The 14,957-nt window shown below is 42.6% G+C and overlaps 2 protein-coding genes across 14 annotated transcripts in view; one reads left to right on the forward strand and one right to left on the reverse strand.

Moving 5' to 3' along the window:
- The window catches only part of ASTN2 (astrotactin 2), a 1,032,132-nt gene that overhangs the window by 246,313 nt on the left and 770,862 nt on the right, over nucleotides 1-14,957 (reverse strand). The window lies entirely within an intron of this gene.
- Nucleotides 30-13,713, forward strand: TRIM32 (tripartite motif containing 32). Of its 10 annotated transcripts, none has more exons than XM_009188186.4 (3): nucleotides 54-109; nucleotides 9,785-9,845; nucleotides 10,067-13,712. In XM_009188186.4, the coding sequence occupies exon 3, from the start codon at nucleotides 10,148-10,150 to the stop codon at nucleotides 12,107-12,109; it is 1,962 nt and encodes a 653-aa protein (XP_009186450.1). In that variant the 5' UTR covers nucleotides 54-109; nucleotides 9,785-9,845; nucleotides 10,067-10,147; the 3' UTR covers nucleotides 12,110-13,712. The 10 variants fall into 10 exon arrangements, with proteins under 10 accessions (XP_009186449.1, XP_003911363.1, XP_009186450.1 ...); XM_017949340.3 differs by having other exon boundaries at nucleotides 10,070-13,712; XM_009188185.4 differs by lacking the exon at nucleotides 9,785-9,845 and having other exon boundaries at nucleotides 30-109; nucleotides 10,067-13,713.

A 14,957-nucleotide genomic window follows, 5' to 3' on the forward strand; every position in this document is an offset into this window, starting at 1 on the left:
GGAGCTCTGCGAATTGGCGCCCGGCAAAGGGCGCTCAACGGCGCGTGCGCAGAGGACGGCGGGCGGGTGGGCTGGCGGCGGTGGACTCGTCGGAGCTGCGGGCGGTCAGGTAGGGGGCGGGAAGGAGGGCTGGGGACTAGGGACCGCGGCCGAAGTCGTGGGCCGTGGCTCAGCGGCCGGTCAGGGGAACGTGCCGGCGTGCAGCGGCCGCGCCCGAATGGCAGGGTCTGGGGACCGGATCTGAGGGGCAGGACTAGGGTGGGGGTGGGGCTGCCAGGGGCAGGCTCGGGAGGGATTCGTGGGGCTGTGGAGATCCGAGGAGATGGAGCTGGGGGAGGGGAGCGAGGGGCTCTGAAGAGATATGCGGTGGCAGCATCTCGGGAGGTATGAGGTAATGTGGGGGCCCTGAGGAACGGGGTGCAGCATGTGGGAGATGGGAGGGAATCAGGGCCCTGGAGGGACCTGGGTGCAGAATTTCAGAAATATGAAGGAACTGGGGGGCCCCGATGAGATTTGAGGGAATCTGGGGGCGTAGGCATCTGGCAAGGATAGGGTGTAGGATGATAGGAGCAAGGTCTAGGGCGATTCTAAGTGCTATTGAGAAAGGGCTTTCGGAGTGGGCTGAGGGTGAGATAGAGGGGGTGGGGTGAGTTCTTGAGGGACTCTTATCTTGTTAGCAGGAAGAAGAGAGCTGGCTGAGTTGTGAAGGCAGCACATGACATTCAGTGCATAAGAGGAAGGAGCAGGGTTTGAGGGCGGCACAGTGCCTGATGGAATGCAGGAGATGGGGGTTCAGATTGAGGGAGAGCAGAAATCTGAGGTGAGGAATTAGGGCGTTGAACTGAGGTGCGGAGCTGAGTGCGGCAAAGATTTGGAAATAGGGATTAAAGGATCTGTGTCCGAGGGATTTGAGGCATATGAGTGAGGAATTGATGAGGGTTGCGTTATACAGCCCCAAAGATTGGAATTTGGTATTGTAAGAGGGTTGAGGACAGGGTTTGGAGAGGATTGAATCGTGGGGTGGAGATGTCCTAACTGGGCTATAGAATCAAAGGACACTGAGTAGATATGTGGATTGGTGTCTTGGGCTGCTAAAGAGATTTTCCTTAAATCGCCGCATGGGAGACGGGGGGGAGTTTAGGGGACCCAAGGACCTAAAAGTAATGTATGAAACTCTAGATGAGTATATGAAGATGAGCAGAGTTCAGGTGTTGAGGAACAAAGTGATAAATCTTCAGTTCAGATATCCTGAAGGAGTGTGGTAATCCCTGTGAAGGGTAGAATCTTCTTCATTTATTAAACAAAGATCCGTTATCATAAGGCAGGTATGGTATTGCCACTAACTACACTCTGACCACCGCCTTCTCCCTCCCCCTCCCCCGGTCCACTGAAAGTGGTAGGCTTTGGGGAAGAAGAAATGGAACTATTCAAGGTCATCTGCCTAAGCCCTTTTTCCTTGTACTCCCAAGCTACCATAGCAGATAGAATGTGAGACCTCCAGGGGAATGAGTGGAATAATTTATCCTATATAAGATCCATTGCAGCTTGAAGGGGCAGTGGCTCTGTGAGTGAGATGTTTGGGCTCGGAGAGGGACCAAAAAAACAAAAACAATCAAACAACAACAACAAAAGGGAACCCTTATGTATTGAGCATTTAGTCCTGTGCTAGACTGTAAAGCAGTGGTTCTTAATCAGGGGTGGCTTTGTCTCCTAGGAGACATTAGGCAATGTCTGGAGATGTTTTTTGGTTGTCACACTTAGGGTGGGGGATACTACTGGCCTCAAGTGGGTAGATTAAACATTAAATATAATGTTTTATGTTAATGTTAAACATTTGACAATGCATGGGATAAGCCCCTCCCCCCCAGTAAGGAATTATCCTGCCTAAAATGTCAGTAATGCCAAAGTTGAGGCACTCTGCCCTAGAATCAGATACCCTGGGTTCAAGTCCTAGCTCTATCTCTTCCTGACTTTGTGGCCTTGAATGAGTTACTTACCACCCAGTGCCTTGGCTGTTCATCTGTAAAATGGGGTTATGATAACAGGACCTATGTCATAGAATTGTTGTGAGGATTTAGTGAAGTAAATTAGCATGCCTAGGATCTGGCACATAGTAAGTTCTCAAAGTCTAGTAATTTTTAGTCTTGTATCTACTTCTTTACTCAGTTTTCATGACAGTCCTTCTAAGGACTGTATTCAGTTTTACACATGAGGAAACTAAGGCTTAGGAAGTGACTTGCCTAAGTTTTCATAGCTAGGAATGACACAGTTAAGCTCATACCCAGATCTCTGTAACTCTGTATTTTCCCACTTTCCTTGCTAGGACCCGCTTAGTCTTATTTTCTCAGCCCATTCCCCTCTAATGAAAACGAGGATTGCCCAGTGAGTATCACTGACTATCAGATTGAACTCTAAAGTTGGGGGGTAAATCTCTCTGACTAGATTGGGAGGAGCCCTGGACTTTGTTCTTGGTTTGTTCTTAGACCAAGACCAGGGGCTAGATAAGGAGAGGAGCTTGAAGTTATCAGGCAGGATGAGGTGCAGCGGACTATGGGGTGAGGTATGGAGGCCGTTGGCTTGAAAAAACACCTCACAGCAGGGACTGAGGCTGAAGGCACAGCAGGGACTGAGGCTGAAGGCAGTCATACTTTGAAGGAGAGTAACTACTGTTCTGTATGGTCTCTTTTGGACTGCTTTTCCTTGGAACAGAATAGTAGCATTGGCTCTATCATTTCCAGGACTAGCTACAGCATTGCTGAAGCCAGTTCAGAAACAAAACTTGACTGTATCTGACAGCAAGACTTAGCTGGAATATCCATGCACATCCCTAAAAGAAAATATGTCATGGGAATTCAATCAGTCCTGTCTAAACTCCTTACTCTTTCTAATTTCCCATGTTACCTTGGACAAGCACTTGTCCTGTCAGCTTCAATCTATTAAAAATGCAAATGATTATCATTTGTTGAGTGCTTATTATGTGCGTTATCGTAGTGAATTCAGTCATCCTGCTAACAGTCTGGGTTTTATTCTTTGTTTATAGATGAGAAAAATAACAGGTTAAGTGACTTACCCGGGGCTACAGAACAAGTGGCTAGGTTGGGATACAAACCCAGTTGTGTCTTACACCTATGTTACATTATAGTAGTTTTATTAGAAGGCTTTTCGAACCCTTCAGAGCCCCTATGTTTATGTCTGGAGAGTAGTTGGAAGCCAAAAGTTTATAAGGCCCTTAAAGTAGATCATTGTCTGTGCACACTGATGTGGAACCTTTGTGACATTCCCTCCATCTTGTCTTTCTGGTAAAACAATCAAATTTAAAAATAATTTCTAGGTGCCCTTACCAACTCTCAGCCAGACTTTATCTAAAGCTAGGGAACTATGAAACATCCTGTAAGTTAGTAATTTTATGACTGGGAGTTGACACTGGGATTTGAATCCTTGCTCTATTACTTACTGGTTTTGAGACCTTGGACAGGCTACTTTTCTCTGAGCATTGGTTTCCTTATTTTTGAAGAGGAATGACACATACTTTACATGGTTATTATGAGACTATGAGAACATATAAAAAAATGCCTGACAATAAAGAGTAGTTGCTTTAAGAGTGTTAGCAATTATTAAAGGAAGGCAGTGCTGGAAGGGAACTAAGTGTTGCTTTGTCAGATTTATTTATTTAGACAGGGTCTTGCTGTGTCACCTAGGCTGGAGTGCAGTGGTACAGTCACAGCGCACTGCAGCCTCAACCTCCTAGGCTCAAGTGATCCTCCCATCTCAGCCTCCCAAGTACCTGGGACCACAGGTGCATGCCGCCACACCTGATTTTTTATTTTTTTTTAATTTGTTGTAGAGATGGGGTTTCACTATGTTGCCCAGGCTCTTTGCCAGATTTTGATAACCCTAAGTAGTCTCTGCCAGTATCCCCAAAATTCTCATCCCATTTTGTATATTTCCTGGAATCTCCTTGATCCTTTAATCATAATCTCATGATTAAATGAACAGATGTTATATGCAGGGAAAGGAATCGAAAGAGCGAGGGTTGAGGTGAGTTGGAGGTCTCTGAGAAAGGGCTATTGATTTTTCCTTTGTCTTGTATTCCTTGAGTCATATTGGCAGCGTAGATACTACTCAGATGTTTGTGAAAGATGCAAGGGAGTCTCTCTAGGTCCTGCAGTTTTAGAGGAAGACAGAGACAACAGGCAAGCATGTTTTCCAGGAAACCCTGTTATCATTTAGCCTACCCTTGACATAGTTTAGCTCAAGTTTTCTTTTTCTACAAACATACTTCCTTCTGGATTGTTTTGTTTGCCCCAGACTGGTACAACTTGAGGAGCATGGCTGTGTTTCCCTAAAGCCTCTACTTGTTGAGTTTATCTTAGTTGTCTGCAGGTGCCTTAAATGCCCTTAGTAATCTAAACTTCATCAGAATCCTCTCCCACACACAGGAGTGGATGTCAGGTGGTGGCCTCACTGACTTCTTTAAAATCAGTCCTGTTAATGAGTGGCCTTTGGTGGCACAGGGATAGTTTTGCACTTGATTAGCATTCTGTTAGAATGCATGAGGAATAAAGTTTAGAAAGCTGACATAAAAGGAAATGAGATAAACCTTGCAAAAAAACCGGTCAAACCAGGGGAGCATGTCAATAGTAGGATGGACTTTTATGTCTTGTGAAAGGAAATGCAATATTTTACATGTTGTCTAGTTTTTAGGGGAAAGCACTGTTTATGTCTGTTTTTGCTCAAAATTGTATCACCAGTACCGTTCACAGGGCCAGACACATAGTAGGTGCTTAGTAAAGATTTGTTCTGTTAATTGCTTAAAGTTCTCCAGTTTTGCTTGTGGCCTAAACCACCAAAGGCTGATATAGGTATAGGAAATAGAGACATCTAGAGAACTACCCCATGGTGGCGATTCAAGCATTAGATGAAGATTTGAAACCTTAGATCATCTGTAATCTTTAGATTCTGGGATCAGGTAAAACAATTTCTAGGAGGGCTCAGAATTTTTATTGTTTAAGTGTATGTATCTGAGGCCTTGAGTACAGTCTGCTGAAAAGTGCCTATTCATTTCTTCTAATAGGTTGGGTAGTGGCAGCAGCAACTGCTGCTGCCACTACTACTGCTAATAATAATAAAAACTATTATTTATTTATAGTTAATTGCATGCCTGGCTTGGTACTGTACTTAGTGCTTTTCACACGTAATCTCATTTAATCTTTACAATAACCTTGTGAGGAAGAGACTATTTTAAAGCCTCTTTTCATAGATACACTGAGAACTACAGAAGTATTAATAACTTGCCCATGTCTTCACAATAAGTGGTAGAGCTTGAATTCAAATCCAGGAAAGCCTGATCCCTCAGGCCTACTTCCTTAATCTATATAATACTGCCCACTCCTAGTTCGTGTCTTTTAGTCCTAGTTCTGTTGTGTGATTTGTGGTCTTAATATCCCCCTCCTGGTCTTAGTTTTCTCATCTATTTTACAACTTGAGATTACTACCTTTTCTTCCCCTTTTGCCCAGGCTGAAGTACAGCAGCAGCATCACAGCTCACTGTAACCTCCACCTGCTGGTCTCAAGTGAGGAGATTGCTGCAAATTCTAGCATTTCATACTTAGTCTGTGCTTGAAGGAGCTACAGCAGCTCATTTTCTGGGCAATAGAAGTTGTAAATTCATTTACCCATCAGTTTTTAGCCTGGATGTCCAGCATACTCAATTAAAACTCTTCAAAACTGACAAGCCCTTTTATTAATCTTTATGTGCCTTTGTATGCCATGAAAGGAAAGTTTCTTCATGCTTTCAAAAGGTAGTTTGTAAACTGAATGTGTTATTAATACTAGTACAGTTATTGTTAATGCTGTTTCTGGTTATTATTTATTTAGCATCCTTTTATTGTACACCTACAGGTATCAGGCTAAGTACTTTATATGCATAAAATCCATAGTCATTACAGTACTCTTTTTATAAACTGAAAAAACAGGTTTAGACAGGTTAAATAAATTGCCTTCTTCCCCACAACTTGTGACAGTGCTAAGATATGATCTCAGTTCTATATAACTTCAAGGTTCATTTTTTTGGTTTGTTTGCTTTTTCTACTACCTTAGTTACTCATTTCATGGAATGGGGAAAACCCAGTGGTGCTAGAAGAGGCTAGATTAATATGGAATATGATTATGTAATTTTTCTGAGTCTTAGGGCAGCCAGAGTAGACACAGCTTAAGGGATAGATTCTCATTGGGAGCTGAAGAGATGTGCTAGTACAGTATGGTACAGTATGTACAGTATTAATCATTAGGTCAAGGGTTGTGAGAAGATGGTAAGCTGATGTTAGATGAGGTGGGAGGTCAAGAATTAATGGGACAAAGTGCACAACAGGAAACAGACCTTCAAGGGATCATGAAGGGAGCCAAGATGATACATAGCATGTTGGATACTCACTCTGATTGGTTGCAGAGTTGATAGCTGGCAGAAAATGGGCAGCTTACTTAAAGATTTGGAATGATAAGACAATTCCTTTTATTTGTGTAGCCTTTTGGGGAAACTGAAGTCTAATTGACCTTCTATCTGAGTCATTCTTGGTATTAACAGTAATGACCAGATGTGCCCTTCTGGAGGAGACAGGCTGTATCTGCCTATCTCCTAGCTCCATTTTAGGCTAGGATCCTTCACAAAGCCATGTTTTCAAGTCATGGAAATGGGAAAAGTGGTTCTGGCTTTTTCCAGGTTTGAGGCTATATCCGTGCCCTATGCTTTCGTGAAGGGAACACAGGTTTTCCTGGCAAAGCATGGCAGCTTTGGGGCAGGAATTGTTGACATCCTCAGAGAGCTTGGTGAAGCTGTAGTCAGCTGAGATAATTTGGGGATGTGGGCATAGTAAATTCGTTTTTTTTAACCTTATGTCTTAGAGAGGTAGGAAGCTTTTCAATAGGAGAAATATGATATTCCAGAAAGCTGGGGAAATAATTTGCTGCTATTTTTACAAGTTGGCAGCCTTGTCTAATAAACTGATCTGCATTGCCAGCTCTGGGAAGAACACAGATGTCCCTGTGCATTGTAAGGTAATGTTCTAGATTCAAACTCCAAATGTTGTCCTCAGTCTGTTGTCCCAGACAATAGAAGAGAGAACTGTAGCTATTGATTTAGAATTTAGAAGGGTTGCATGGATCCTGAATTGTAATTTCTATCACTCTGTCTATACTATTGCCCCTAGACACTTGGCATTTAAGAATTTACCATTCATAGTTTCAGATATCCACATCAGACCTCATATGCTTATGATATGTGGTAAATACTGTTTTGCTGAGGTATGGATTTGAGTCAGAAGGGATTGCAAGCTTGCTCTGTGAGAGTAGGTCACTCAGCTAATAAATCAATCTATCCCACTCTATAGCAGCAGAATCTCATAACTATATTAGTGTTCCTTCTCTGTTATGGAGAAAACGCATATGCCATAAGGCAGCATTCCCCAGAGTATGGTCAAGAGAACATTAGTTAATCATTGTTATGTGACAGTAAAAAATAGCTTGAAATAATGTTAGGTTAAATAAAGTAAAAATATCTGTACTGCAAGGTTCTACCATGTTTGAACTGCCTGACCTTGAGCAAGTTTTTCTGAGTATTCGTTTCCTCATCTGTAAAATAGGATAATAAAAATATTACCTACTTCATAATGTCATCATGAAGATTAAAAGAGGTTAAGCATATAAAGTATCTGTCACAGTAGCACATAGTAGGCACTAGATGCATAGTTTCCCTTGTAGTACAAAGGAAGTGGGATATCAGGGAGGAAGAATTGACTTTAGATAATTGTGCATGTCTGCTGCTATATATTTGTCAGATTGCATTCCAAAGCTAATATAGTAGAAACTTATGGTAATATATATCTCTACATTAACTCCCGTTCTTCTCTATGCCTGGAGAAAGAGTTGATGTCATGTGCAAAGTGTTCTTGAGCTAAATGCATTGTCCTTAAAATCCAATGAACTTGCCCTCCACTTCCTCCTTCTCCTTAGTGGTTGACCATCTGCAGATCACAAGACTGCACAGGTACAGCTGTAGGATTTGCATTTATGAAATGCTGACTTTATCATGTGCCTCAACTTGCTAGACCTATTCGTTCTGGTTTGGGGTATAAGTTGACAGTAACCTAAGGCTACAGAGCACTGAGATCTCTCTGGGTCAACTTCATAAGCATATGTATATCAAGAGGGTTGGAGTGTTCATGGTTTGTACTGGATGAAGCAGAGGGTACTGTAAGCCAGAAATAAACTATCTTCATAAGGCACTGCTATTTTTTAAATCATCTAGGCTTGAGTCTTTGGCTATCTCAGCTGTTCATCACTCCCCCACTATAATCCACTCACCTTTCGAATCTTACTGATTATACTTCTGGATATTGCTCAAATGAATCTTTTCATTTCCACCACCTGCTCCCTAGTTCAGACTCCCCATTACCCCTGTCTTCTCTGATTTGTTTCCCCACTGCATTCCTGCTTTGATCATATCAGCTTCCTGCTTCAAAACATTTATCGCCTCACCATGCCTTTGAAAATGAAGCTCAAAAATCTCATTTTGGCTCTTAAGACCTTTTATAATTATTCCCCCAATTTACCTTTCCAAGCCTGTTACTCTATTCCCCATATATACTCCCACTGTTTTAATCTAAGGATAATAAAAAAGAGAACTAAAATTCATTTAAGGCTTTTTTTGTGCAGAGGCAAATCTTAGCATTCTATATACTCTATAGATTATTTAATTCTTACATTAACTCTGTAAAGACAGTATTATTTCCATTTTAAAGATGGAGAAAATAAAATGCATAGATTTTAAATATTCTCTGTTTTCTTCCTAATACATGAAACTTCTTGTCCTTTCCTTTGCCTTTTAAACTTTGTTAAGGTTGTGCCTTTTGCCTGCTTCTTTCTTCCCTCTCCGTGTGTTTATGCTTCTTTCCAGGCCAATATAAAATGTCATCTTCCTTTTGAAAATTCTGTGTCCCTTCAAATTAGAATGACTCCTCAACCCCCATCAAACTTAGTTTTTATTTCATTTATAGTACTACTTTCTGCCTTCATTATTATTTGCCTACATACCTTGTCTTTTATAAAGTTTGAATATCTGAAGAGCAGGATCTGTATCCTGAAGACCTCTTGTATCTAGTACAGAACAAGATACCTAAACTTAGATGGGTGGGTAGATGAGTAGGTAGGAGGATAGATGCATGGAAAATGTGTATTTTCTGATCTAATGTTTTGCAGATTACCTAAAGCTAATCATCACAATTTTCTAAGTCTGTGGATGATTCCTAGGGCCCCAAACATGACACAGTAAACTCTATGACATGATGAAAAAAAAAAAAAAAAACCAGCCTCCACACTTTTGCTTACATGGTTTTCTTTGCTTAAAGTACCTTTATCCCTCAGTCCTTCATTTCTTTATCTTAGGAGTGAAACTGCTTTTGGGAAGCCTTCCCCAAGTCTGTTAGGTGGAATCTATCATTCCATCCACTGTACTCCAGCAGAACATTATGTGGACCTGCATGTCACACTTACTCCTTTTACTGTGCATAATTCTCCTGTGCTTTTCTGTTAGTGTAAATTGTAAGTTGTAAAACTCACCAAATATGAAAGTAATCATTAGCATTTATTAAAGTATACTACTTCCCTGGTGCTATATACTAAGCACATCATATTTATCTTGTTATTTAGCCCTTACAATAACCATTATTCTACAATAATAGATTGTTCTACAATAATAGAATAAGGTAGACACCATTTTTCTGTTTTACAGATGAGTGATGGGGAAAGAGCTTTTGGAAGTTTGAGTTACTTCCTTATGGTCATGCAACTAAGTAAGTGTCTGAGATTCCAGAATCTGAATTATTACCCTCTATGCAGTGTTTTGTCTCGTTTGTTTCCCTGTCACCCTCACATGACACATAATAGACCTCAATAAAATAGTTAAGTAAGTGAATGACTGAACGACTGGTCATAGCTATTCTCTAAATGTTTCTTGAGTGAATTGATTTATATAATCAGAGGAAAATGAATAATGGTTTCTTTTTCTCTTTAGCAGGAATTTTACCCTCTAGGGCATGAATACTGTGCTGTTCAGTTCTGAGCTGTGCTAGCAGTACCCTTCAAAGGAAGAGCAATGGCTGCAGCAGCAGCTTCTCACCTGAACCTGGATGCCCTCCGGGAAGTGCTAGAATGCCCCATCTGCATGGAGTCCTTCACAGAAGAGCAGCTGCGTCCCAAGCTCCTGCACTGTGGCCATACCATCTGCCGCCAGTGCCTGGAGAAGCTATTGGCCAGTAGCATCAATGGTGTCCGCTGTCCCTTTTGCAGCAAGATTACCCGCATAACCAGCTTGACCCAGCTGACAGACAATCTGACAGTGCTAAAGATCATTGATACAGCTGGGCTCAGCGAGGCTGTGGGGCTGCTCATGTGTCGGTCCTGTGGGCGGCGTCTGCCCCGGCAGTTCTGCCGGAGCTGTGGTTTGGTGTTATGTGAGCCCTGCCGGGAAGCAGACCATCAGCCTCCTGGCCACTGTACACTCCCTGTCAAAGAAGCCGCTGAGGAGCGGCGTCGGGACTTTGGAGAGAAGTTGACTCGTCTGCGGGAACTTATGGGGGAGCTGCAGCGGCGGAAGGTAGCCTTGGAAGGTGTCTCCAAGGACCTTCAGGCAAGGTATAAAGCAGTTCTCCAGGAGTATGGACACGAGGAACGCAGGGTCCAGGATGAGCTGGCTCGCTCTCGGAAGTTCTTCACAGGCTCTTTGGCTGAAGTTGAGAAGTCCAATAGTCAAGTGGTAGAGGAGCAGAGTTACCTTCTTAACATTGCAGAGGTGCAGGCTGTGTCTCGCTGTGACTACTTCCTGGCCAAGATCAAGCAAGCAGATGTAGCACTACTGGAGGAGACAGCTGATGAGGAGGAGCCAGAGCTTACTGCCAGCTTACCTCGGGAGCTCACCCTGCAAGATGTGGAGCTCCTTAAGGTAGGTCATGTTGGCCCCCTCCAAATTGGGCAAGCTGTTAAGAAGCCCCGGACAGTTAACATGGAAGATTCCTGGGCCATGGAGGCAGCAGCCTCTGCTGCTTCTACCTCTGTTACATTTAGAGAGATGGACATGAGCCCGGAGGAAGTGGTTGCCAGCCCTAGGGCCTCACCTGCTAAACAGCGGGGTCCTGAGGCAGCCTCCAATATCCAGCAGTGCCTCTTTCTCAAGAAGATGGGGGCCAAAGGCAGCACTCCAGGAATGTTCAATCTACCAGTCAGTCTCTACGTGACCAGTCAAGGTGAAGTGCTAGTTGCTGACCGTGGTAACTATCGTATACAAGTCTTTACCCGCAAAGGCTTTTTGAAGGAAATCCGCCGCAGCCCCAGTGGCATTGATAGCTTTGTGCTAAGCTTTCTTGGGGCGGATCTACCCAACCTCACTCCTCTCTCAGTGGCAATGAACTGCCAGGGGCTGATTGGTGTGACTGACAGCTATGATAACTCCCTCAAGGTATATACCTTGGATGGCCACTGTGTGGCCTGTCACAGGAGCCAGCTGAGCAAACCATGGGGTATCACAGCCCTGCCATCTGGCCAGTTTGTAGTAACCGACGTGGAAGGTGGAAAGCTTTGGTGTTTCACAGTTGATCGAGGATCAGGGGTGGTCAAATACAGCTGCCTGTGCAGTGCTGTGCGGCCCAAATTTGTCACCTGTGATGCTGAGGGCACCGTCTACTTCACCCAGGGCTTAGGCCTCAATCTGGAGAATCGACAGAATGAGCACCACCTGGAAGGTGGCTTTTCCATTGGTTCTGTAGGCCCCGATGGGCAGCTGGGTCGCCAGATTAGCCACTTCTTCTCGGAGAATGAGGATTTCCGCTGCATTGCTGGCATGTGTGTGGATGCTCGTGGTGATCTCATTGTGGCTGACAGTAGTCGCAAGGAAATTCTCCATTTTCCTAAGGGTGGGGGCTATAGTGTCCTTATTCGAGAGGGACTTACTTGTCCGGTGGGCATAGCCCTCACTCCTAAGGGGCAGCTGCTGGTCTTGGACTGTTGGGATCATTGCATCAAGATCTACAGCTACCATCTGAGAAGATACTCCACCCCATAGGGGATAAGAAATATCATTTTCTTCTGCTCCCAAGCCAGCTTCCCTTCCCATAGTTCTTGGTTGTTAGTGGCACATACAGAATAGACTCGGCATATGTCCTGATTCCAGCTGGGTAGTTCTAGAACTTTAGAAGCTCCATCTTTTAATGTTTTTTATTTGTTATTTCCCCCTCCCCACTTCCCACCTAAATTTAGAGCTTTAAAAGATGCACTGCCCAAATAGGACATGCAATGGTGTTAGCTGAAGTTTGATTAGCAATTAATTAGGCACTTCCAAGGCTTTAGTAGAGAGAGCCACTTTAGCCCTTTGTGCCATGTTTGAAATTTGCCCTTGTATTAAATCCTTGATTTTTTCCCGTTTGGCTCTGATGCCCTTGATCCATTGTTTCCTTCCTATTATAATGTGCTTCGTCTGTGACACTTTCTCTTCAACTCTGATTGGATTCACTGTGCATGCTTCAGTGGGATCTGCTCCACCTTTCAGTGACATTTCAGACATATTCCTGTAACATTATGTCTCAGTCTGATCGTCTTTACCAGTGTGAAAGCTCATTCATTTAGTGCTACCAAAGGGGATACACAGGCCCTTTAGGAAGCAGTACCTCTTGCCTGGAGGATCTGTGCCATCTTGGATTGAGAACTGCAGATGTGACAGAATGGATTGACCCTAGTTGGTTGGTATTGACGACTTCAGCCTGGAAATTGCTTGCCTTTTAAAGAAGCATAATATGGATTGGAATTATGCCAAAGCATAGGAAGCTAGGAATAAGCAAACAAATGCTGATATAGTCAGCAAACTTGGATAGTCTCTAGGGCTCATCGTTTTTCATACTACCTCTCTCTTCTGGCCTGTGTCTAAGGAATTGTACAGCATAGGCCAGGGCCAACAAAATGGAGAGGTGGACACATTTTCATGTTCATTACTAAAACAAACAGCAAAACTGTTGGTTTGTTATTCTGTATTTTCCTCAAGTGAGTACATAATATTTGGTTTCAGGATTTCTTTCCATTTCTCTATCAAGCATTAAATAATTGAGAACTGTTTCTTCATCACTGGTGTTCATGTCTTTTAATTAAATATGGAATTTTGGAGATGATAAGAGGGATAACCTGCGCTATGCCATTTTACTTCCTTATCTCACTGTGTTCTTTGAAAGTGTAGGTATCTATCCACGACAAAATTCAGCCAAAAGCACTGTTATGTAAAGATAATAACACAAATCTTTCTCCCAAATACATATGTACAGAATCATCCCCCAAGGTTTAGAGTCACCAATACCCTATTCTAAATTGAGCTTCTGCTATATGTTTTATGTTTATAATTACAGCTCACAAAAAGGAATTTAGTCTTGTTTTTGAGATCAGAAGTGGGTGAGAGAACCTGTGATGAGGTTTCTGAGGCTTCAGTGTTTACTAAGCAATATATCTTACTCTAGGTGCAGGGCTGATGGCAAGCCAAAGAGCAACTCCCTTGCTTTCATGTAAACAAAATTTGCTAAACTGAGCTGCTCAAAATTGTTTTTATGGTAGTAGTGTTTCTTTGGCTTGTATCGTAATAGCTGCCAAAGGATAGGTAAAGAGGTCACTAAAATGATGTTGAACTAGTTTGTCTTGTTCTTTTCATCTGGAGAAAGCCCCATATTCTGATTATGAAATTGCCTCCGATTTTAAAAGATTGGGTAATTGAGAGGAAACTGATCCAATTAAAAGTGCATCACAAATGACTTCACTAGTTATTAGAGCCACTTTATCTGTGTGGGCACCCAGCAGCAGGAGATCTGTCTTTGCTGTCAGTGGGGGACTTGCTGAGGTAATAACAGTGGCTCGGGCCTTTGGCACACCGTTTGCAGTGGAGGAATAAATATAATATTGTGGGCTGGCTGGAGGTAAATGAGGCCAGGAATCCTCCAGCTGTCCGTGCTTTTGAAAGAGGTGCTATCACTGAGTGACATTCAACATTTAGATCTCTACCCATCTAAACCAGTCATGCCTTTTCCCTCAAGTAAAGCAGGTATCTGTTAGCTCAAAATGGAAGTGTGATCTAAGTGTTTTTTCTTTTTCCCCTTTGATGTGAATATTTTAGGCTGTGCTTAGTACAGTCAATGTTTAATTATCTGCTGTGTTGACTAAATTGCAGACTAGGGCCCCAGGAAACTAATTTGTTCAATTACAGCAGTTTTTGTTGTTGTTTTTTAAAGCAGCAGTACCCTTGTCCAAATAAAGTCTTATATGGAAGTCTATCATGTAAAATAGATGAAAGAGCAGCTGCTCTGATTGAAGCAGGTTTGTGCCGCTGAAGAATATGCTGTTTCCTCCCTTTACCTTACCTCTTGTGCTACCATAGCAAAACTTGTGAATCTATAGAATACTTTTCTGAAAACCACTGAACTACCGCATTGCGTACCTTATAGTTCTGTCTTATTAGTCATGTGGCCTTGGGCAAGTCATTTAACTCTTCCTCTTCTGGAAAATAACAAAAATGATCCCTGCCTCCTAGAAGGGTATGAGATAACAGATGTGAAAATAACCTGGTTTCATTCCTGGAATATTCAATAAATGATGACTATTATTCTTTTATCTGGTTGCTCAAAAGAGCACCTGGTGGTGGGAAGTGGTCCAACCAAGCTAAACAGTTCCTTTCTTCTTGCTTAACAGGTTTCTATTTGGTGATTAAAACCTTTCTCAGGCATTTCTCTCCCCTCACAAGTCTCCAAGTATCGAGTTCATCTGTTCCTTTCTACTGTCTATTTCATATTCCTATTATATAAATCACTGTGTTGCAATTATCTGTCCATATATTTGAGCTTTATTGAGGGCTAACTAATCTAGGGAAAGTCTAACCCCTGCAA

This window comes from Papio anubis, chromosome 13 (assembly GCF_008728515.1).
Source record: "Papio anubis isolate 15944 chromosome 13, Panubis1.0, whole genome shotgun sequence".
NCBI classification, from domain to species: Eukaryota; Metazoa; Chordata; class Mammalia; order Primates; family Cercopithecidae; genus Papio; species Papio anubis.